Source organism: Cricetulus griseus, chromosome 4 (assembly GCF_003668045.3).
Source record: "Cricetulus griseus strain 17A/GY chromosome 4, alternate assembly CriGri-PICRH-1.0, whole genome shotgun sequence".
NCBI lineage: Eukaryota > Metazoa > Chordata > Mammalia > Rodentia > Cricetidae > Cricetulus > Cricetulus griseus.
Window position 1 is genome coordinate 122078670 of NC_048597.1, and position 25705 is coordinate 122104374.

Here is a 25705-nt window from a genome sequence, read left to right on the forward strand (position 1 = left end):
CAAAATACTTGGAAGCAGAACTTTAAAAAAAATGTTTTTATGCCCGTGATTATTTCATGAGTTACCCAAATGTCTGTTTGGGAATGAATGGACAAAGTTTGTTGTATCCAAATGCTAGAGTATTATTTGTCTATAAAAACAAGAGTGGAGGCCTAATACAGGCTATTACATCAGAAAATATTGAAAATAACGAGGAAGGGAAGTAACCACATACACCAAAGGGAAGTTATTATCATGACTGCATTAAATGAAGTTTCTGGAATGGTCAGAATCATATAGACGGAAGGAGAGTAGAGATCACCAAGAGAATGGGGAAAGATGATAGTGGTTTGAAGTGATGAAAAGTTCTGGAAATGAATCCCTTGACAGTTGCAGAACATGGTAACATGTTAGTATCCTTGAACTAGACATTTAGAAACAGTGAAAACAAGGCTGCTGAGATGGATTGGTGGGTAAAGATGCTTGCTGCCAATCTGACCATTTGACTTCAGTCCCCAGGACCTACATGCTAGAACCAACTCCTACATAAATAAATAATATAGTTTTTTTAAGGTGAAAGTGGAGCTAGTAAGAAGGCTCAATGGTTAAGAGTGCTGGCTTCTCTTGCAGTGGATTGAGGTTCAGTTCCCAGCTTCCACACAATGACTCGCAACCATTTTGTAACTCCAGTTCCAAGAGATCCAGTATCTATTTCTGGCCTCCATGGGCTCCAAGCTCATACACAGTGCTCAAATATGCAAGTAAATAATTCTTACACATAAAAAATAAAACTTTAAAGGTTAAAATGACAAATTTTACACTGTTCTATACAACCCCAACACACACACACAAGTCTGGTTTTCCTCCTTTAACTTATAGCCTGGGTGTGCACACTGCATCACTCTCATGAGTTCTGGGCATAATTTCTCATCTGAACCCTCAAATTCAATATCCAATATTGATACCAATAGCTTAGACACAGCCAGTTCTCTTTCCCTGGTAATGACCACCCTCTCATCTATAAGCCTGGTCCCAACAATAGCACCATTCATTAAGTTCAGATCTCCTCTGATTCTTTCTTCGATCCTGCAACTGACCAGGTCCCAAGTTTTTGTTCTGTTTTCTTTGCTCTAAATCCTGGTTTGCTTATTTATTTACTTATCTTTATTTCATGGTTTAAAATATAGAGTAGACTCACCATGTTCCCTGGAATTTAGCAATGGCTTCAATACAAGCAAACTTCAACTCTGTAGTTCTTATGGGTTTCCACAGAATTCACTTCATAAAGCCTTGCTTAAAAAAAAAAAAAAAAAAAAAAAAAGTCTTAAGCACCAGTAAGACTGTTACTGGAAGTTGTTTTATGTTTTCATTGTCATAGTAAACATGCAGGTTCTTCTTACTATAGGATATCCTGCCTATCCTAGAAAGTGGGCTCTACAAAGTTTATAAATATAATTTACCAATGCAAAGTTGGAACCATTAGAAAGAGCTTAATAACTACTACCAGGAGACAATTAAATTTGGAGAACTGACAGAATCCGAAGAGATTTGGACACATAGACACACATTAAGTTGCTCCAAGCCTACTTTCTTTCAGGTATTATCTTTAAATCCTGCAGAGCATTATGGGTAGTGTCACTCTGTGCCTGAGCCATGACACATGGAATTAGGACCAGTGGACAATTCTGTGAGACACTAACACTGTCCATTGGCACTCAGTTTTTCTGTATCCAAATGTTATGTTAAAACCTTGCTCCTTGGGGGCTGGAGAGATGGCTCTGTGGTTAAGAACATTAGCTGCTCTTCCAGCAGTCCTGAGTTCAATTCCCAGCAACCACATGGTAGCTCACAACCATCTGTAATGAGATCTGCTGCCCTCTTCTGACCTACAGGGATACATGCAGACAGAACTCTGTATACATGATAAATAAATATATAAATAAGTAAATAATCGATTTAAAAAAAAAAAAAAAACTTGCTCCTTGGCAATCTCACTAAGCAGGCCGATATAGTCTATGTTCAGAAGACTAGGGTTTCTTTTCAGTAAATTGCTCTTTTTAATTCTTCAAGGAATGCAAAAGTACAGACTAAGGAATATCCCACAACCTGTATTAGAGAAGTGTGATTCTCTGGAGAAATATCACTAAGTTTGGCTAGAAATTTCTCAGCAGTGTCTCTCTTGGCTCATTTTGTTGTTGTTTGCTTGTTTGGTTTTTAAGTCTCCCTTTCCAGTTTCCATAAATGAGTCTAGCCTACAAGCTAGTTCGGTCTATGGGCAGGGCCTCCTTCCTGGGAAAGGGGATATTCTGGAAGTCGCCTGCCACAATAAGTAGGCAATTCCTGTAATGAAACAATTGAATTAAGCTGATTCTGCGGCTGTTTAGATGGATCAGGCACTACAGAGTCAGGAACTGCAAAGCAAATACTGACCCTGGATTTCAAGACGTTTGTGGTGGCCTCTGAGCCTTTGCCAGTTTCTTACCTGTACCTTCACAGTACAAGTTGTGCCACCCACGGTTACTCTGACGGTGAAAGTGGGCATGTCTATTTGCACATTGGATCTTACCACATTCATAAACCAGAATGTACTTGATCTTCACACCATGCCTGAATTGGTGTTTCCCTGGGCTTATGTTATCTTCCTCATACTGAAGGTCCTGCTGTCCCTGTGCTCCAGCAGCAGGTCTGGGGGTGCTGCCTGCTGTGTGGGTGACATGGTGCGAGAGAACTTCTGGGTAGGACAAGGAGAGCAGTGCTGAGCTGGTCCTGTCTCTCAGTTCTCAGCTACCCATTCCCCAAGAGGAACTCACCTGCCCTGGCCTGCGCTATCAGTCAGTTCACTGCCTCCCTCTGCAAAGCAGCAGGCAGGGCAAGAGCTAAGTCCTGGTTTCCTGGCATGCCTTGGGTCGCCTTCCTCTGTTCCCTTTAGTCTCCCTGTGTCACCCTGGCTCTTGTAGAAACTTCTGCTTATCTCTCTTCAATGACACTCAACAAAGAGCCTTCTTTCCTTCCATAATCCCTCAGAACAAACGCTAGCATTTTCTCACACTTCTATTCCAGTCACAGTACTTTCTTCTTTCAAACATTTCTTTGTGCCCCATAGGGTGAATCCCAATCTCCTTATGCCCAAGGCTGACTATCAGTCAGCTTCCTAGCCTCATTGCCTCATCACAAACACACTGCCTGCACACTCTTCCCCACCCACAGCCTGCGTTGGGGCTCACACTTGGCATCGTACATCCTATAGTTTTAGACAAATGTGTGATGACATGCATTCATCATCACAATACCAGAGTACTTTATCGTTTTAAGAGTCCTGTGTGCTCAGCACTTCACCCTCAGCCTCCCTTTCCAATCCTGGCCCTGTAATCACTGATCTGCCTGCTGCCCTCTTTTATTGAATGGCATCTAGTGGAATCACAGACTTAGCCCTTTGCTGTTGGTTCCATTTATGGCTCGTCCATGTCTTTCCATCATTGGTAGCTCTTTTGTCTTTGGTGCTGCGTAATATTCCTTTATGTGGCTTACCACAGTCTATGCAGCACACTCCATGGAAAGACATCTCAAGTGCTCCCAAGTTTTGAACAGTATGAATGACAGTGCTGTAAGCACATATTTGCTGTTTCACATGGGCGTAGCTTTTCATTTCTTCTGTGGCTAGGAAAGAGCACACTTGCAGGATCATGTGCTAAAAGGAAGTTAGTTTGGGAAGTGCCAAACTATGCTCCCCAGTATCTGCACCTTTGTAGCCCAGCATGTCCTGCATTGCCCATGTACTGTTTGAATCATTTTAATGGGTTTTAATTGGTTTGTTGTCATTTTTTATGTGCATTGTTGTCTTGCCATGGGTGCCGGGTCCCCTGGAACTGGAATTACAGACAGTTGTGGGCTGCCATGCGGGTGCTGGGAATTGAACTTGGGTCCTCTGGAAGAGCAGCCAGTGCTCTTAACCACTGAGCCATCTCTCCAGGCTGCCTTGTTGTTATTTTAATTCACATTTCCCTGGTAACTGAGATGGGAAACATCTTTTCATGTTTACTTAGCATTTGTCTGTCTCTCTGGTGAATTATCTGTTTGGATCACTGGTGAATTTTTTAAAATCGGATTATTTGTGTTCTTGCTGTTAGGTTTTAAGAGTTCTTTGTATAATTTAGATAATAGCCTTTCATTGTATATGTTTTTTGCAATATTTTCTCCCAGTCTGTAGCTTGTCTTGTTCCCTGAGATAAGAAAAGAGTCACGATTTTACTCCAAAACATCAGTGCACATCAAGGAACACCTCATAGCATTATGGGTCACCTGTTACTGGTCATGTCTACAAATACTCATGTATTACACATGTAAATAACACATGACTCTCCCTGGAGATTTGGTGGGGGTGTTCAGCTGGAGGAAATTAGGAATAGCATTAAGAAAAGAATCCACTGACTAGAGGGGCACTTACAGGGGCTTCTCACTGAAATGCCCAGCTATGAAAGGAAAGGCTAGAGACTAGCTTTATGGTGGCCACTGACACAGAACCTGCACCTGTACCTGTCTCAGCCTTCACAAAGAATTATGGGATACCAGAAATGCTCCAGTTCCTCCTTTTTCCCTCCCTTCCTTCCTTTTTTCTTTCCTTCTTTCTTAGTTTAATCATTGTCGTGCTATGTTGCCAATGGTCTAGCTATATAGCCACTATGTGGGCTCAAACCTGCAATCCTCCTGCCCAGGCAGCCTCCTGAATTCTGGATTTTAGGTGTATTTCATCATCCTCAGTGTAATATTCTTTCTTGGCATTGGTTTTGTTGCAGTACCTGCTTGGTGATGTTATTTGTAATTTACGCACTCTTGACATATTACAAATTTTTAGAAAAATCCTTGCAAGGTACAGAATACAATGAGGGATCCAGAACTACTTTGTCAATTTGAATCCAACAAATAAAATGAGTTTTCTTGTGAATTCAGCACACGGTGGCCGGGGGGGGGGGGGGGGGGAGGGGAGGGGTTTCTCTAAAAGATAAATGCCATGTGTTCCTCCTGCCAACATAAGAGCATAATACTTCCTTGTTGTAACTAAAGGAAAATGACACATGCATTCTAAAAAGAAAGAAAGCATGCAAATGAGGTCACCTATTTCCACATTTGGGGCTGTGAAGTCATATAAATTCCTCCAACCGCTATCAGAAAACATCAAAGCAACCGGTAGGTCTGAGAACAATCGCTTTTGAAACAGCTATGCAACTCACCCTGTTCTGGATTGCGTGTCTGCTGCCAGGCCACCTGGCCCTGCCACTGTCCCAGAAGGCTGGAGATGTGAGCACATTGCAGTGGGAACTAGCTCAGGTATCTGTCCTCTCATTTGGGGTTCTCTGGCCTCACCAGCATTCCAAGTGTGTTTCTGAATGATCTGCCCACCGGGATTAGAGTGACAATGCGTGCTCTCTTGGGATGTTCCTGGCTTGAGAAACAGAGCACACTCTGTGAAGAGCCCTGCAAGCTGCCTTCCAGGGCCTTGCAGAGCTCTGACTGAGTGCCACATCATTCATCTGCTACCTGGGTGGACTTGAGTATGTCATTCCACTTCTGACCTTAAATTTTCCAATTCAGAAACTGGAGAAGTATAACAATGATGTCAGCAAGTGGAGCTAATATACGACACTTACTACAGTACTTGAAATACCACTTGTGCTCAGGAAATGGAAGTGTTGCTATTATTATTTGCTGTGACTTGAAATTCTTTTCATAAGCTGTACTGGACTGTGCCACTAAGGATGAGGCCTCACAGTCAAGAGACGATGGGGTAAAGGTGTGACTTTCTTTCATGTCAAGAGAAGTTTTACCACCATCCATGTTCTAGCAGGTTTAGTCTAGCAGACAAACAACATGATGATAGAAAGTCGCACTGTGCAGTGGTTGCAAATCATAAAGAACTCGTAGTTTGCCATTTGATCACTAGCTCTCTGCTGAGAACTGTCCCCTTGATTCATATGCTTGCTGCCAATGGAGACAGGCATCAGGACAAGATTTTCTATCTCAGAAATGGTGTGTCTTCAAGTATATTGCTGATACATATAATAATTAATAAGTATAAAATGTCATTTTGTAAAATCTGATTATGAGTGATAAGCTTTAAGCATAAGAAAAACAGAAGTATACTTCACATTCAGCTTTGACTTTTTAAAAGACCCAATGACAAACTAGATTTAACCACATGGAATGACCAATATTTAACTGGTTTTTACCTCACCAAATAGCACTTTTAGGAGTTTTGATCCAGCTTTTTTCCAGATGCTCTTACAAGGTATTTAGGCCTTTTGCTTAGCACACAGATTGTCTAATAAAAGGGGGTAACTATGTATTTGAGGCCAGTCTGAGCTACATGGTGAGTTCTAGGATAGTCTGTACTACAAAACAAGATTCTATCTCAAATCAAAAAACAGAAGTAAAAAAATAATGAAGACATGACTTCCAGAGAGTGTCTTCATGGAGTCCACAGCTCTGGAAGGAATACAATGCTTGTTACTTATTTTAAAGAAAGAATTTATTCATGAGTGAACAATAAGAATTTGTTGTGTTGAATGAAATACCTCACTGGCAACGGTAGGAGGGTATGAAGTTGGCCAATTTACTTTGGTAAATGCATAGTCTTGGGAGGTATTCAAACAGATATCCACTGCCTGGAGCTCTAATACTGACAGCAAATCACTGACAGGCACACTCCCCCGAGCATCCAGCTGCACACTCCCCCAGCCTCCAAGCTGCACACTCCCCCAGCCTCCAAGCTGCACACTCCCCCAAGCCTCCAGCTGCACACTCCCCCAGCCTCCAGCTGCACACTCCCCACAGCTGCACACTCCCAGCAGCTGCACACTCCCCCGAGCATCCAGCTGCACACTCCCCGAGCATCCAGCTGCACACTCCCCCAGCCTCCAGCTGCCTCCAGCTGCACACTCCAGCTGCACTCCCCAGCCTCCAGCTGCACACTCCCCCAGCCTCCAGCTGCACACTCCCCCCAGCCTCCAGCTGCACACTCCCCCCAGCCTCCAGCTGCACACTCCCCCAGCCTCCAGACTCCCTGAGCCTGTAGCTTTTCCTAAGGAAGCTTCTTTGGAAGTGGATCACAAATACCCGTGAGATCTCTTCCAGCTGCTCTCTCTCTCTCTCTCTCTCTCTCTCTCTCTCTCTCTCTCTCTCTCTCTCTGCCATGTATCTATATATAAAACAGAGGTGACAGCTCCTTCCCTGCTTTACAGGGTGGTTGTAAGGTTTCACTGAAATAAATATGGAGTAAATGTGAGCCTGCCCCTAGGAAGGGCCTTTAGTGCCTTTGTGACCCGCCTTTTCCCAATCTGGCTGATGGTCCCCCACTGCATCCCCAGACACCTGGAGATTTTCAGACATCCAGTTATGCATGGGAAGATCTGGGAGGGGTCTGTTTTATTCTGCCACCTCCTAACAGGTATGCTAACAGCAGAAAAAACTGAAGGTAGGAAAGGATGAGAGGAGGCTGCAGATAAGGGGAGTCCAGACCAGGTCCGCCACTGGCTCAGCTTATGAAACTAAAGAAAGCATTTGGATGCTGTTAGTTGTACTTTCTTCCTGGATGACTAATTCGGATCAGTTAACTTAAAAGTTATCTGATTTCTTCTTCCCTACTGAAATGTAAACAGCCAGATTGCAGCAGCCCTTACCTGGATAATGGTTTACTAAGTGCTCAAGTGCATTCTCTCCTCTCTCTCTCTCTCTCTCTCTCTCTCTCTCTCTCTCTCTCTCTCTCTCTCTTTCTGTGTGTCTGTGTGTCTGTCTGTGTTTGTATATTCATATTCATGCGTATGTATATGTGTGTATCTGTGCATGCTGTGTGTAAGAGTGACTCTGTGTGAGGGTGTGTGTGTGTGTGTGTGTGTGTGTGTGTGTGTGTGTGTGTGTGTGTGTAGACCAGAGGTTGATATTGGGAGTGACCTTCCTGTCTCTTCCTAGCACTAGAGTTATAGGAACACACAGTTTTTTCACATGGTCTGGGAATCAAACTCAGGCCCTCAAGTTTTTGAGGCAAGCTCTTCTCTGATGGAACCTTTTCCCCAGCCTTTTCCTGTGCTCCTGAGACATGCTGACACTTCCTACTGCTCTAAACATAAGTTCAGACTTTAGAAAGTGGGTGGTGCATTTCTCCTTGAAGCATGTATCGAGAATACACTGATCCTCAGGGATTCTTCTCTTCATCCTATGCAACAGCAGTCAGTACTTCCTTGTCAATACCCTTAATTGTATAACAATTCTGTCTTCAAATAATTATTGAAATCTATAACAACAGCAGGTAAAAGAGATGCAGGTTTTCAAATAAAAGATTCTTTACTCTCTGTCTACCAGAATTATCTTAGGAAATTTTACCTTCGTGACTCTAAAACAAAGGAGGTCAACAGTTTAGTGGTCAAACTCAAAGAGATGCAGAAGTTCTTTGGCCTGCCTGTGACTGGAGAGATAACCCCCCGAATCGTGGAAATAATGCAGAAACCCAGATGTGGAGTGCCAGATGTTGCAAAATACTCACTAATACCAAACAGTCCAAAATGGTATTCCAGAGCTGTCACCTACAGGTGAGGCTTGCTTTGGCTCCTTCTGATGGCGGCAATGAAGCCTTTTTCCTGAGAATTCAAACCCTGTCTTCCTGTGTATTGTCAGAATCATGTCCTATACGCCAGACTTACCAAAACTCGTGGTGGATCAAATCGTGGCAAAAGCTCTGAGAATGTGGAGTGAGCAGATTCCACTGAACTTCATAAGGGTGAGGTGGGGGACTGCAGACATCATGATTGACTTCGCGAGCAGAGGTAAGGACTGCTACTGTGAGGATTCAGGCACTATCCTGGCCTGCCCCTGTCACCTGGCAGAATGCACTCAGGCAGTGCCCTGGTCAGCCCAGGGTTCCATGGTTGCATAGTCTGTCCCTTTAAAAGAAAGACCTCTGCCCACTTATGCTATCTCTCTTTCTGCTCTCTTTCACTGCTCTCTTCCCTCCTCTCTTTCTGCTCTTTTTTTCCTGCTGTTCTCCTGGGGCAGACAAGACTTTTCCTGTCTCCTTCTCTTCTGTCCTCTCTCTGTCTCTGTGTCTCTTTACCTCTTTCCTCCCCTCTTCCTCCCCTTTCTAATAAAACTTCTCATTAAGCTCTGTCTGCCTGGCACGTTTGTCCCTCCGCCTTGATCACCCTTGCCTGCCATGAAGCCAGCCAAGGTCCCCACACATTTTATTCCTAACAGCTACTGCAGGCTAATCCTGTGTACTGCTTTACCTGTTTACTATTTGTATCAGTGTCTCCTTTCAAGATTTAAACCCTCTCATGAGCACTACAGAGGGCTCTTATTGGTGAAACACATGTTTAACATATGAGAGGCCTTGGTTTCAATTCTCAGCATCACACACACACAAACACACACACACACACACACACACACACACACACACACACACACACACACAAGCTCAATATTTCAAGGTCTTGACTCCAGTGAGCCTTCCACACATGGTGGTCACCAGTGCTGAGCAGTAGATCTAATGACAGACAGGTGCCTGGACTAGATCCACAGCTCATCCTGTTTGTGGGAAATTGGCTATAGGTATCAGGAAGTCAACTAACTGGACTGACATCTCTCTCCAATCTGCATAACTATGATTGGGAGAGATGAAATGACCAGAGAAAAACTGAGAAATTAACAAAAATCACTGCATTGTCTTGCAGATCATGGAGACAACTACCCATTTGATGGGCCAGGAAACACTCTAGCTCATGCCTTTCCGCCTGGGCCAGGCCTCGGAGGAGACGCTCACTTTGACAATGATGAATACTGGACAGACGGTACTAACACAGGTAGAGTATCCTATGTCTCTTCTACAGCATACCTTTGTAGAAACCCCAGACTTACACCAACTTTAATTTGATCATTGCTTTAATTATAATAATTAGAGACACCTTAAGTGCCAACTACTGGGGTGTATGCTGTAAATATTTTATCTCATTTAATATCTTCTTTTTTAAAAATTGTGGTATTTGTGGGAAACCACATGGTACGGGAGATGTGACTCTCACAAGTTGTCCCTTGACCTCCATACATGTGCTGTGGCACACACACATACACACTCACACACACTCACATACACACACACAGAGAGAGAGAGAGAGAGAGAGAGAGAGAGAGAGAGAGACTAAGTAAAGATAAATAAATAAATAAATAAATAAATAAATAAATAAATAAGACAATTAAAAAAAATTAACCAGAAGAGGGTTTGAGCACCCTACTGGTCACAAACATAGAGAGTAAACTGAGGGCATTAACTGTACTTTCCTAGCCCAAAGCTAACAGGAGCTAAAAGATAAACTCATGATAACAATGAAGTTAGCTACCTCGGAGTTTGGGGTTACATGGAACAGCTTCTAACTGACTACAAAATTAAACCCAACAGTAATAATATGCAGTGGATTGATTATTATTTATTCCTTGGTAGCCCAAGGAGGGGGACAGTTTCCACACGCTGCCGAGAACGTACTTGTCTGGCCTTCTCCACAAAAGTTTCAACACACAAAGATTTGAAGGGACTGCATCTTTGATCTTTTCCCAGTTCCTGACCTTGTTTCCCAGCAAAGTATTGTTCTTTCCCTGAACTGTGGTTTCCTTAAACTACTGGAGCCTTTCTTCTGCTCTCCTTTTGGCTTCTTATCAGGGAGGTTGGTTTAGGGTAGGTGTTCTTTTTTTAATTTTTTTTTATTTTTATAATTGTAATTAGACCAATTTTTAATTAGAAGCAAGCTTCTTTTACATGTCAATCCCAGTTCCCTCTCCCTCCCCTCCTCCCCTATCCCTCTACCCCCTATCTCATCCCCTTTCTGCTCCCCAGGGAGGGTGAAGCCTTCCATGGGGGATCATCAAAGTCTGTCATCTCATTTGGAGCAGGGCCTAGACCCTCCCCCATGTGTCTAGGCTGAGAGAATATCCCTCTATGTGGAGTGGGCTCCTGAAGTCCATTTGTGTACTAGGGATAAATACTGATCCACTACCAGAGCTACAATTCTGTACCATGTACCACTAAAATTCTGTACCATGAATTGTACAGACCTCCAAACTGACATCCTCGCTTAGGGGTTCTGGAACAGTCCTATGCTGGTTTCCCACCTAACAGTCTGGAGTCCATGAACTCCCCCTTGTTCAGGTCAGCTGTGGGTTTTCCAGCCTGGTCTTGACCCCTTTGCTCACCACTCCTCCCTCTCTGGCAACTGGATTCCAGAGTTCAGTTCAATGCTTAGCTGTGGATCTATGCTTCTGCTTCTGCTTCTGCTTCCATCAGCTACTGGATGAAGGCTCTAGGATGGCATATAAGGTAGTCATCAATTTCATTGGAGAAGGGCATTTAAGGTAGCCTCCCCACTATTGCTTAGATTGTTAGTTGGGGTCAACCTTGTAGATCTCTGGACATTTTCCTAGTGTTAGATTTCTCTTTAAACCTATAATTGCTCCCTCTATTACGGTATCCCTTATCTTGCTCTCCTCTATTCTTCCCCTGACTCAACCTTCTTGCTCTCTCTTGTCCTCCTCTCCCCTCTCCCCATGCTCCCAATTAGCTCAGGAGATCTTGTCCCTTTCCCCAAGAACCAAGGCTCTTACTATTGTTCTGATTTGAATGTGTAATGTCCTGTGAGCACCTGTATTTGAACACTTGTCCCCAGGAGGTGGCACTGTTAGGAAGGTTCTAGAACCTTGAGGAGGCAGCACCTTGCTGGGGGAAATGAGTCACCCAGCTTTGATGGCTTATAGTACCCATCTTATGCTCTCCCCCCGCCCCCGTGTGTGTGTGTGTGTGTGTGTGTGTGTGTGTGTGTGTGTGTGTGTGTGTGTGTGTGTGTGTGTGTGTGTGTGTGTGTGTGTGTGTGTGTGTGTGTGTGTGTGTGTGTGTTTCCTGTGTGTGTGTGTGTGTGTGTGTTGTGTGTGTGTGTGTTTCTGTGTGTGTGTGTGTGTGTGTTTCCTGTGTGTGTGTGTGTATGTGTGTTTCCTGTGTGTGTGTGTGTTTCCTGTGTGTGTGTGTGTGTGTGTGTGTGTGTGTGTGTGTGTTTCCTGTGTGTGTGCGCGCGTGCGTGTGTGCATCCTGTGTGTAGATGAAATCTGATCTGCAGGTTCCTTTTCCTGTCACCTGTTGTTTCTATTACTTCCCTGACATCATGGGCTCTATCCCTCTGGGACCAGGAGCCAAAATAAACCCTTATTCCTTAAGCTGTTTGATCACAGCAACAGAAGTCAGTGATGCACTCTCCTTCTAGTCCACCCCACTTTTGAAGAAGTGGAAACAAGTAGCTAAGGAAGGCTGGGGGGTGGCTACTGTTTTCATTATGATGTGATACAGCACGTGGCTTTATACAGTTATTTTAATATTTACCATACACACTTCCCTGGCTGTAGGAGTGAACTTCCTGCGTGCTGCCACCCATGAATTTGGCCACTCTCTGGGTCTGGATCACTCTTCCGTTCCTGGGGCTGTGATGTACCCTACCTATGAAAAAGGCAACCCAAAAGACTTCAGACTCACAGAGGATGACATTGAAGGCATTCAGAAGTTATATGGTAAGATTAGGGCTTTCCAGATGAGAATGTCAGACTTGAAAGAAAGATACCATGAAATGGAGAGTGGCTTGGAGACATACAGTGGGGCTTAAACCTGAAAACCCATGCAGTAGGCCAGTGTGTGGGGGGGGCAGCTAGCCTGTGTGAGGTCCTGGGTTTATTTCTCAACATATCAAATACAAATAAAGGCCTTCCAAGGTGAAGCGCCAGCCTTACATTCCTGAAGAGGATGTTCTGTGCTATGCATATGAAGAGACACTCATTTTATTTTTAATTTATTTTTACACAATTATGTGAGTGAGTGAGTGAGTGTGTGTGTGTGTGTGTGTGTGTGTGTGTGTGTGTGTGTGTGTGTGTGTATGTAAGCTCACAGAATACAACACATATGTAGAAGTCAGAGGAGAACTTGCAAGAGTCAATTTTCTCCTTCTGATATGTGGGTCCCAAGGATTGAACATGTTCATCAGGCTAGGCATACAGCCTTTATTCACTGAGCCATCCCTCCGCCGCCAACATTTCACACTTTAAGCTTCGGAAGTCCAATGTTGGATGGAAATGTTATCACTGACTCTGTTCACCTCAGATGCATTAAAAGAGCCCATGCCCCAAGCATCATTCATAACTGCCCACTCCCAAGGAGTTGCCCTGCATGGTCAAAAGTGACCCCCGGGTTTCCCTGTTTGTATAAACAGGTAGGAAAAGTGGCCATCCACAGACAGTACCAACTATGGAAACCAGTGCCCATGAAACCTCTAAATGTTGTGAATCCCAGTCTCTCTTGGGATTACATTCCAAAATCAAATGATCAAAAAACAAAAGTCAGTATTTTCTTGATGAAGTCATTAGAATTAGTGTTTGGGGGACAGATGAAAGGCGTGATTAAAAATAAATAAATAAATAAATAAATAAATAAATAAATAAATAAATAACCCACGTCCCTCGATAAAGATGAGGAAAAGAAGTTTCAAGGAGAAGTGACTTGTGCAGGTGGATGTATGGTTTCCAGGTGCCAAATCAGGTCTCCTGACTTCAGGTGTTGTTATGTGTTTCTGCATCTTCACCTTCTTAAAGCAACACAGACCCAAGAATCCAGAATTCCATACTCATCAAAACCTACTTCACACATAAATGAGGAATGAGAATACATTATGATAAGATCGAAGTCTTTGAATGATCAAAAGAGAGACCTGGACTCAGGGAAAATTATTTCTGCAGGAAAAGAAATGGATGCAAGTATCTGCCGAACCTAGAATTCACTGCAGGTCAACATCTGCCGAAATGTGTTCCTAGGACAGCAGTTTGTAAAGGAAGCTATTGCAGCAGCCTAACATTCATAGTACTACCTGCTATCCTAAAGAGTGCTGAGTACACATTGTAATAGTTTTTGAGATAAGTTCTGTCTGTGTTGTTCTTGCTGTCTTCTTGCTTTGTAGACCAGGTTGGCCTTGAATGTGCAGTGATCCCACCCCCTCTGCTTCTCTGTTGCTGGAATTAGAAGCATGTGCCCCACACACCTTACCCAGATAATACAGAGGGCTTTGGGGGCTTGATTTGGTTTTGTTTGATGCTGGGAATTGAACCTGGGACATTGCTTGTGTTTGTACAGATGTAGAATTTTCCTGTGTGATGTATGGCACATCTAATGTTCTCATTTTCTTCCTTACCAGGAAAGAGGAATGATTCGTGGAAGAGATAGACACTTCAGGGAGACTATCTGTGCATTCCCTGGATTCTCTATTGCATTCCCCGGTAAGAATGAGCAAACTCCTTCCTGAACTGCACGTGACACCTGCTTCAGTCTTTCATGCACTGTGAGCGGGTTCTGCATATCCCGCTGAAGGTCACCTCTACTGGGTGATTGGACTAGTCCCAAGTGACCCTGAGTTGACAGACACCAATAAATGTTACGTGCACACATAACCCCATTGCTGTTCCGTGGTGAAATTACTCATACTTGAGAAAACTTTTCAATGGCAAAAAAAAAGATAAATCAAAGACAAGGTCAAAAACTAATTCAACCATATTATTTGAGGTTCTTCAGGTACATTTTCAGCAAATGGAGCAGGCAGACATGCCACCTCTTGGTATTACCCCAAGTTATGACACTTCCTTCTTGTGGCTCACTCGAGTCTGCTGTGAAGCCAAGTTCTTCCCACAGAACGCCTGAGGCATGTAGTAACAGCTCTAAGTTCCTGCCCCCATATCCCTGCTGGTGCAGCTGCATTCTGGGTTCCCTCTCCCAGGCCCTCTACCAGTCCAAATGTCAGTATCACCTTCTTTTTTTCTAGCTACAACCCAAGAAAAGAGCAAGTGTTGGTAAGGGAGGATGGCTGGGGCTTGTTGATTGCTACCCTAGCTCTAGACTCAGTGAGAGACTTGGTCGTAAGACCTAAGTTGGAGAGCGATAGAGTGGGACACTGAATATCTTCCTCTGGACACTGTGAATACATGATAATGCATATACCCATACACACACACACACACACACACACACACACACACACACACACACACACACACGGGAGGGGCTAATAATAATGGGTATATTTGCTGACTTTGAGTCCTTTGCTTAACCTACAGGAGCCATTTCTCACTGGCTTCCTGTCTGCAACCTTCCACTTCTCTCTAGCTCTGTGACCTTCAGACCCTTGTAAAGCTAGGCTTCTGCTGAAACTCGGTTTCTGGCCAGTGCTTCATTTCATGCCTTAAGGCTAATTAATTAACAAGCTTCTCTGGGAAGCAGTCTGTGGGGAATCAGGACACCGTTGCCAAAGGCTTGGACATTCCATCCTTCCTCATCCTAATGTTTGCATAGTTCTTCCTGTGAAATAGGAAACAGAAATATATTTCATTTTGCCGATATAGATTATGACCCCATCATACACTCTAAAGAGGTATATTCTTCTTTTCAATTTCACTTAGAGACATTTTTTCAATGCTCTATGACTAAGAAACACCAGCATAGCCATTAGAAATGCATTATAAAGGTGAAGCCATAATCCACACTAAAGTATATACAGATGGCAGATCAAAGACACTGAAACAGAGTGGAACACACTAATGGTGAATGGGAAGTTACAAGTTAGTAAACTCAAGTTCCTGATTTTGTAAACAACAAAACAGCCTGTAAGGTTCGCCATGAGCAGATGCAGTCGTGCATCAAGCATCCTTTTTGCTGGTTTAACATTTGCATTCTGTCTTGCACTGTCTTAACACTTGAATCTCTCTTGCAGCTGGCATGGCTGCCTATTCTTTCCTTATCCAATCTTTCCTCCACATGTCCAAATGCCAGGATGCTAAGCTGTCCCAGCTGGGAGGGGAATGCAGTACTGGAGTGGCCTACAAGATGCTCTTCCCCAAAACACTGGAGGGCTGAAATCTAGCTCTGGGGCTCTGACAATACCACCACTGGGTCCTGCCAGGTTATCTGAAGTTGCCTGTGTCCTGCCCTCCCCATAATATAGGTGAGGGCTTCTCTTCAAAGTTTTCATGACTGGCTCATGCCTTTCAATCCGTTGGTTTTTTGCTCTTATCTTTGGTTCACAAACCCCTACACAGTGGCTTGACTGGTTTTCCTGGTGTTTGCAGCATATTTCATCCCTTGTTTGAATCCTAACGATTAAGGCACCCTTGACTGAGCATAGAGAATCTTACTTCAGTGAAAATGGCACAAAGACCACTTATAAATGGAGCATCTCTTAGTAAATAAAGACTTGGATTCTGTTTTAATTGTGATTAAAGGCACATCACATGATAGCTTCCGTGTTAACTGTAAGCACACAGTTTAGTGCTATTGGATATATTTACATTGTCAACTTAAAAAATATTTTTGAGATAGGGTTTCTGTATCTTAGGCTAGCCTAGAACTCTCTATATAGCCAAGACTGACTTTTAACCTCTGCTCCTTCTGTACCCACTTCCCCAGTGATGGACAGGTGTGTGCCACCATGCCTGGTCATACAGTATTGGTGCTAGAACCCAGGAATGTTTGCATGCTAGGCAAACATCTTCGTAACTAAGCCACATTCCCAGCAGAAACAAACTCTCTGGCCTCAGCACTGCTGGCATTTCCTAGAGATTTAAATGTTTCTATGTTATTGTATGAGTGGTTTGCCTGCATTTGTGTAAGTGCATGCAATGTCCCCAGGGGTCTGAAAAGGACATCAGGTCCCATAAAACTGAACTGAAGTTATAGACAGTTACGAACCACCGTGTGGGTGCTAAGAACTGAGCCCCAGTCTTCCTTCTGTGAGAGCAACAGTGCTCTCAACTTCTGAGCTGTCTCTCCAATCCCTCTGTGGGCATCTTTGACTATGTGTTGTGGTTTGTTTAGCAGTAATCCCGACCTCTCACTACATGCCCTCAGCTGTGGCAGTCAGAAATGCTTTGACATTGTCCAATGTCAAAGGAGAAGTAATCCCCCATTTAAGAACTACTGATTCTTAAATCACTAAAAGAAACCACTAAAGAAAATTGATTCTTTTTGCCTTATATGTTGTGTCCCTTGCATCTTTCTTTTCCTCGAGGGCTGTGCTGGCTAGTCTATGACAACTTGACACTGGCTAAAGACATCTGAAAAAAAGAAACCTCAATTAAGAAAATGTCTCCATAAGATCCAGCTGTAGGCAAGCCTGTAGGCATATTCTTAATCAGTGATTGATGGGAGAAGGTCTAACTCATTGTGGGCAGGGCCATCCCTGGGCTGAGCAAGCCCTGATGAGCAAGCCAGTAAGCAGCACCCATCCAATGGCCTATGCATCAGCTCCTGCCTCCAGGTTCCTGCCCTGCCTGAGTTTCTGCCCTCACTGCTTTTATTTGTTTGTTTGTTTGTTTGTTTGTTTGGTTTGGTTTTTGGAGACAGGGTTTCTTTGTGTAGCTTTGGAACCTATCCTGGCACTCGCTCTGGAGACCAGGCTGGCCTTGAACTCAGAGAGATCCACCTGCCTCTGCCTCCCGAGTGCTGGGATTAAAGGCGAGCACCACCAACGCCAGGCTTCTCACTGCTTTTAATGATGAACTATTATATAGAATTGTGAGTGATATAAACCCTCTCCTCCCCAAGTTGCTTTTGGTATTGGTGTTTCATCACAGCAAGGACAAGAACCCTACCAGTCTCTAATTCTATACCAGCCCATGGGAAAGGAAAACCAGTATACAATTAATGTAGCATTGGCCATTTTTAAAACTCATTTGAGAAATATATTACATTTTAGGGAATAAAGTAACCTGCATTCCAATGCCAAGATATTGTGTTTGTATGAATTTCACAAGACTAGTTTTGTGTGTGTGTGTGTGTGTGTGTGTGTGTGTGTGCTCACGTGGTCTCCTCCTCTTTCTCCTCCTCATCCTCTGTTGCTGGCACCTCTTTAAGGAAGCAAACTTCGATTTAAGAAGATTTCTGAGAACTTGGTACTATAAATGAATACCCCTGACATACATGTTTCTGGAACGCTTGGGAAATTGAGGCACTTGACCAATGGAAGGATAGAAAAAAAGAGGAAGAGGAAGAAGGAGGCTGGGCGCTGAGAGAAAAGGAAAGGTCTAAGCACATACTTTGCCCTCCCTTCAGACATTCTGTCTTCATAGTAATGAGGAAACAAAGTAGAAAGGGAAGAAGCCTGCAATAGACAAGGTCCAAAAGCATTTCTGGAAGTCCTAAGACAGCCAGTAACTGAAACATATCAGCCGAGGCCTGAAAGTCCAAGACTAATGGTAGAGTGATTGCTAAATGCACAAGTCTGCAGAAGCCTTGCCATGCACGCCAGGTTTCAGGGCAGAAGGCAGAACCAGGGACTGAATTCTAAGCCTCTGACCACAACTGACCTCAGCTCATATCTCCAGGAACAGTGTCCACCATCACACCTGCTGGCCTCAGTCCAGTCCCTAAGACACATGGTAGGGAAATAGTCACTCATGCAAGGTTCCTGCTGACAACCACCAGTAACTTCAGGGGACCTGATGCCCTCTCTGGTCTCCTGCACACATGTGCACATACCCCCCCTCCACAGAGACACACACAAGAGGTAATGACAATTAAATTGCATCTTTAAAAAAAAAAGAGAAAAATAATTCCTCCTTCAGTAGATGGCATCCCAACTCACTCATGCATGCTGATCAGAACACTAGACACAGCACAGATGAGCCTGAATTTGACCCAGTGATCCCTGTTTTAAATGTCAGCTCTCCAGAAAAGCCAGTCGCCTCTCAGCCTTTCAAAATCAAAGATAAATAACTTACTTTTGGGTCGTCAGCCCTTTCTCTTCACATCTTTCTTCTCTGAGAAGTACCCCTGACCTTCAGGAGACCTTGGTGGCCAAGTATGTCCTATCCTACCTCCTGCTATAGTCACTTGAAAAGAAACAGTCACCTGCCCAAGCAGAGCCAGCCAGGCACCTTCATTGGGAAAACACAAATTTTTACACATTTATTCAATATGTATTGTTTTCCATGCTCCAGGCACTGTTTTAACCTTGAGGGTGTGGTCCCAAAAAAGAAATATCATGTGCACATGGAGCAGAAAAACTTACCACAAATACGGAAGTGACAGCCCTAGAGAGAGCAAGAGTACTGACTCACTGTGCATCCCATAGCTCGTGTAGTGTGGGAATGCAGAGATCCTTTCGTTGGCAGCTGCTGAGGACCCCAGAAGCACAGTGGGACTTTCCCTGCCCAAAACCATCTTGCTCAGTATTATTTGGACTTCTTAAGATATAATAGTGTCTCTCCAATAATTCCCTTTGAGATACTCTAAGACATGATTTCTCCTAAAAAAAGAAAAGGCCACATTGGGCAGGGTTCTGTGGAGCAATAGAACCAATAAAGACTATGTAGACCAACAGTGGCCATCTGTACATCTGGGTTCTGAAGCTGGATGACTGCTGGTCCAGTCCGATGCTGGAGGCTTGATGGATTGCTGGAGAGTCATCACTGTATAGTCTAAGTTGGAAGGCCAAAGAGAGTGGGCTCTCAGGCAGGGAGGGCAGTGGCCGAAACAATGGATATGCTCATTCAGGGAGAGGCTATGGGGGTGGGTAGACCCATTCAGCTCTTTCCTCCAAATTCGTTGTATCAGAACTGCCCGTTGGAAGATGCCACCACTATAATGATGGGTCTTCCCACTTAGTTAAAGCTCTCTAGAAATGGCCAAAGATGTGTCTCCTAGGTGATCCATTAGGTTTGTCACTGACATCCTCATCTTCTCATTAGCTTCATGTACCATTCTTGTCTTGAAACCTACCAGAAGAATAGAGCCCAGAACAAGGACCAGATCAAGTCATTGATGTGATGCATAGTGAGTCCATCGCCCCCTCTGTGCCCAGTGAGACGCTGACCACCACTGCCCTTATGGTGTTGCTATTAATGCAAAAGTAGCATATGGAACAGAAAGAAAACAATTGTGCCCTAACTTCTGTTTGAATGCTCGTGCTCTACTTTCTAAGGAAGACATATGACCCCCAATTTCTCTTTGATTGAATCACCCTTTTTAGTTTTGTTGCTTGTTTTATGTTATTGTTTGAGACAAGGTCTTGCTATGTATCCCAGACTCATCTTAAACTCATTGGGCACTTCATGCTGGCCTCAAATTCATAGTCCTCCTGCCTCCTTGTTGAGGTTTCAGATTTGCACCATCATGGCCTGCTTACCTTCTCCACCGTGCCCCCCCCCGCCCGTGCTAGGGGTGAAACCCAGGGCCTGAAGCATGCTAGGCAAGCAGATTACCACTGAGCTACAGCCCTAGTGCCCATCCTCTGTTATAATTCCCTCATTTTATAAAGAAGAACTTATGGTCCTTCCACTTCCATAACTGATGACCAATTATTAATCATAAAATGTAGTCTGGCAGTTAGAAGAGCCTGTCACGAAGCCTTCCAACCTAAGTGTGATTCCCCAGGACCTTTTTGGTAAAAGGAGAGATCTGACTGAAAGCTGTCCTTTGACCACCACAGGCATACCTGGGCACACGCATGCACGCACACACACACACACACACACACACACACACACACACACACACAAAGTATTTTGGAAAGATTTGGAGCCATGTCCCGTGCATGCTCTGTATTTCTCGCCAGCAAGAAATCATACGCAGGACACTCGGATCCTTCTGCAGACAAGCTTTAATGCATCTTGAGAGTGAAAGAGCATAAGCTTCCCAGAGCGGAGACCCTGAGCCAAGAATCCCGTCCCCTAATAAAGGCTGGCAGCCGCCGCCTGGGACGTGTCACCCTATGATTGGCTGCAGCTCATCAGGCCATATGACGCCACGGAATAGGCAGAGATCAAGGAATGGAAAATTACCCAGCGCCTGCGCAATAATCTTGTTTACATTCGGTGCCTGCCGGATGCAGGCGCCATCTTGTAATGGAGAATGCAGGGACGGCTCCCTACAGATCCCCCTTTTTTATTAATTAATGATAAGGCTTTATATTTTTACAAGCAAATAGGTCACCCAAATGTTGAGGGATAGAGGCAGAGGTTGAACCTTCCCAAAATCAAACATTAAGACTGTGTACGGGAGTCGCAACTAGGCTGTTAGCTTGACCCGAAGCACTCTCGACCTGTCCTCTGCCGTTTTTCTGGGAAAGGGAGACTAGGGCAGGCAACCCTTATGCAGGACAACATGCCTCCCAGAGAAGCCTGCATATTGGGCAACTCTCTGTGTGATGCCTTGCTCGACATCCCTCATGGGCTGCTCAAGCCAGGCACTCTACCCTGTGCAATGAGCCTAGGCTCCGGGTGTGCAAGAGCTGTCTGGCCAGCGGCCTATTGCTTAAGCATAGTTATCCAAATATCAGTGGAAGCCCCTTGTTCCAAAGCTACAAGCGCTTGGGCGATAACCACCTTGTCTCTCTTAGTTTGAGCCCTGAGCCTACAGACCAGCCAGAGAAGCAACATCAATCCGCAGCAAACGGCTGCACCAAACAATCCCACCACCACCCATTCCTTAAAATAGGAGACAGCTGAAGCGATCCATGATGACAATCCCTCCGTCAAGGACAGGAGTTAAACTGGATAATAGCGGCTCTCAACTCCCGGCGAGAGGGTGGAGTTCCGACTTTTGAGGGTCCAAAGGGGCTCTTCGGGTGAGTCTTTTCGGGATCCACAGGGGATTCTCTTCATCCTGTGGAAAAACACATATCGCTCCCCTGGATCTTATGAGAATAGGATCCGGGCCTCTCCAAAGACCAGTTAAGACATCTTTCCATTTTACCATTTCCTTAGACCGTTCAGGTTCTGAGGTATGACGCTTGGCCGCTGTATGGCCCTGAGTGTCGGTGTTTAGAAAATTAAGGGTAAAGAATGCCATGGATATTGCAACTCTTGGCACCGAGGGTAAGGATGCTCCCATTCCCTCCTTTTGTTTGATTAAATAAGACTTAAGTGTGCGATGGGCATGTTCCATAATGCCTTGTCCTTGAGGGTTATAAGGTAGGCCAGTTAGATGGGTAATTTTTATCTGTCTGTAGAAGTGCTGGAACTTTTGAGAGGTATAAGCCGGCCCATTATCTGTTTTTAAGAAGCACATAGGTGGCTAGGTAAAGTCTTATTTCTGTAATACAGCTGAACTTCCTTAAACAGTAGTTTAACTTCTTTTTGAGGCAGGGTTTTTTTTTGTGACTTTGGAGCCTGTCCTTGAATTTGATCTGCCAGACCAGGCAGGCCTTGAATTCATAAAGATCCATCTGCCTCTTACTCCCTAGTGCTGGGATTAAAGGCGTATGCCGCCAACGCCCAAAACTTAAAGGCGTGTGTCACCAACACCCTGAGCTTAAAGGTGTGTGCTACCAACATAATAGATTAGCATCTTTTACAAAACAAGAACTTTACATTGTCAGGCTTTGCTTAAAAATTTTAAATTGAAGCTCTTTAAGTACAAACATTAATAAAATCAAACATTTGAAAAACTGGTTTTAAAAAGAAATTTAAATTCCCTTAAGGTCTTTCTGTAATATATAGAAGCATTAACATTTTAAATCTTAACTGAAAAACTTGTTTCTAAGATGGTACCTCTGATTTCCATGCGGTCACCTTTAGTTAAGATGGCGGTCTAAGTATCCTTTTTTTAACTTTAGCAAAATGGCTACCGTCAGTCATGTGACCAGCTACAAAATGGCCGTACCAGGAAATAGAACATTTTAAAACAAGCATACATAAATTACTTGAGCATCTTTAGGATATGAGGCTTTCCCCAGGCATCCCAGGCCTCCAAGCAGTGTTGAATAACATGTATGGCCTTTTCCCCTATCAAAGACTGGGAAAGCCATCTGTAATTTTCTCCGCTCCTCTGATGGTAAAAAGGAGTCGGTACCAAATAGTGGGGGTGCTGATGGAAGCACACCCGCTGGCATTTTTGGCAGCCGATATCTATCTCCTATTTTCTCTCCCTCCATTTTTGTTTCTTTTTCACCTAGCTGAGCTGTTTCCTCTAAAACTTTATCTCTTGAGCTTTTAGAGTCATTAGAGCTATTAAGATTTAAAGCTTTAAACTTATTTACAGAATCATCTAACAAATTATTTACTCCCTTGTCAGTAGACATTCCAGGAGGTCCTTTTTTCTTATTTATTGTTGTTTTTCTTAACAAATTATTCACTCCCTTGTCATTAGGCATTCCGGGAGGTCCTTTTTTCTTATATTTTATTGTTAGGCGCGCCCCATCTCTCACCACATTCGGTTTCTGATATGTAATTCTGGACTTCTTTAAGATTGTTACAACAGTGAGAAAAGTCAAAATAGCTCCTAGTAAAAGCATAGAAGCCTCTATATTAACCTCCCACAATAGCAACATTCCCAAGCCAAAGTCCAGAAAAAACATACCTCTCCGAATTTACCATCCTGCAGTTCTGAATCCGCCTTGTAGCCAAGGGGTCTCCGCGGTGCTGGAGATGTTCATATGTTCCCAGGTTTCGGCACCATATGTCCCGCGCACGCTCTGTATTTCTCGCCAGCAAGAAATCATACGCAGGACACTCGGATCCTTCTGCAGACAAGCTTTAATGCATCTTGAGAGTGAAAGAGCATAAGCTTCCCAGAGCGGAGACCCTGAGCCAAGAATCCCGTCCCCTAATAAAGGCTGGCAGCCGCCGCCTGGGACGTGTCACCCTATGATTGGCTACAGCTCATCAGGCCATATGATGCCACGGAATAGGCAGAGATCAAGGAATGGAAAATTACCCAGCGCCTGCGCAATAGTCTTGTTTACATTCGGTGCCTGCCAGATGCAGGCGCCATCTTGTAATGGAGAATGCAGGGACGGCTCCCTACAGAGCCAGATACCTCAGAAGGGAGAAAAGCAGAGTGAGCAGAGACTCCTGGCCATCAGGCTTGAAGCAAGAGTCTCTACTTCTGCACCATCTCACCAGCCTCCCCTAGATCTCCAACAAATCTAACCCTATCTTGGTGTCAGTGTTAGAAGACCAGAGCTGACACCAGAAGTGTTCAGTTTTCTGTTATTGAATAAAAACAACTCTCAAGAGTGGCTCCTGAGAACAGCCATGCGTTATGTCCCAAGGTTCTGAGGCTTGGGAGCTCAGGCCCAGGGGTGGTCCTTCTGGTCAGGAAAGCAGACAGCTTGCATTGGAAGATTCCTGAGCTTCACTCATGTGTCTTCTCTGCCAGTAGGAAACTGAAAAGCTGGGCTCAACTGGGACTGTCAACCACAGTGCCTGTGTGTGGCATCTTTGACATACAAGCATTTTTAAAAATATTTATTTATTTGCTTGTTTGTTTATTAATGTTTGGCCTGCAAATATGTTCATGCACCACATGTGTTCCTGATATCCATAGAAGCGGAGGGCATCAGATCACGTGGAACTGGAGTTAGAGATGACTGTGAGACAGCATGTGGGCACTAGTAATTGAACCTAGGTCCTCTGCAGGAGCAAGTTGTGCTCTAACCACTAAACTATCTCTCCAGCCCCAGCAATCATGATTTAATTTTGATATCTCTTTGGATGTGCCTTTGCCTTCACACATCACCACCACTGCCATACTCTGATGGTAAAAGAAACAGCAGACATGTCTGGAATTTAAAGGAGCTGGTCCACAGTCCAGTTAGAACATCAGACACATCCAGAAATACAAGGGAGTGGTCCACACTTCAGTTTGAATTAGGAAAAGCCAAGGAATTCATAGTGATGCTCCAAACAGCCACACGGGGTCACCCTTCCACTTATGAAAATGCCTGCCATTTATTTAAACCTAGAGGCATTTTCTAAACCAAGATGTTAATTCTAACTCAAAGCATACTGGCTGCAACAGACATTTGTGCCATCATTTGTCATTGTGGCCCAGCTGTCAATGCCAGAAAAGGACAGGGACTTGGTGCTGATGAGAATGTCCTGATAAGTCTCTAGGCCACAACCCTTATGAAGGGAGACAGTGCAGTTTTGTTGGTGGTACATTTCTTATTTTTCTGCAAGTGTAGAAGGCTGTCATAAGACAAGAGCCCTGGCCAGGGATTCGCTGATCACTTGGAGTGTGTGAAACAGCAACTCCTCTGGGTACCAGCAAGCATATGTTCATGCACCATGAACTCTGGCCTGACCTCTGTCTAAGGGTCAGCAATGATCTGCTGGTGCCAGCTGAAACTTCAATTGGTAAAAAAAGAGGCATGGAGTTATGGGCTGTGTGTGTAGGACTATTCTTCCAGCCAAACTACCACCATCTTCAGGAGTTCAGGTGTCCCTCCTCTAAAGCAACCATCACAGCCAGGTTGATGTTACAATTCCCTCATAGAAGGAGGAAACAGAAAGGATCATGGGACCCTCGCCTGAGTATCTAGCAGCCCCTCCCAACCAGCTGTGTGCAATTCTACTCTGATTGCACATGGTCTTAGAAAGTACCTAAAGTATATAGAGGAGGAAGCCCTAGGGGAGAAGGCTATGTCTACCTCAGTGCTGGGAGCCATCATCCATGCTGGGTGCAGAGCTGCTTTTAGGCCACCCATGTTCCTGCCTGTTCCCTGTCTCATTGCTCTGTAAGGTTCCCCAGGGTAAACTTGGTGGAATCGCACCTCAGCATGTTGGTCCTCCAGAGGAGAGGCAGACATTGTTTACATCTCCCACAGGGAAAGAATTTTAGCAACAGCTGGAAATGTAGCTTGAGGGTAAAGTATTTGCCTATGGTGTGAGCCTGTGA

At 44.3% G+C, this 25705-nt stretch overlaps 1 protein-coding gene and 1 pseudogene across 1 annotated transcript; one reads left to right on the forward strand and one right to left on the reverse strand.

Moving 5' to 3' along the window:
- Window positions 1–1562: 1562 nt before the first annotated feature.
- LOC100760247 lies at window positions 1563–3745 on the reverse strand (annotated as a pseudogene).
- Window positions 3746–5196: 1451 nt separating this feature from the next.
- Window positions 5197–14263, forward strand: Mmp7 (matrix metallopeptidase 7). Its single transcript, XM_027415188.2, has 6 exons — window positions 5197–5304; window positions 8332–8558; window positions 8644–8792; window positions 9699–9827; window positions 12406–12567; window positions 14235–14263. The coding sequence occupies exons 1-6, from the start codon at window positions 5197–5199 to the stop codon at window positions 14261–14263; spliced, it is 804 nt and encodes a 267-aa protein (XP_027270989.1).
- Window positions 14264–25705: the final 11442 nt, after the last annotated feature.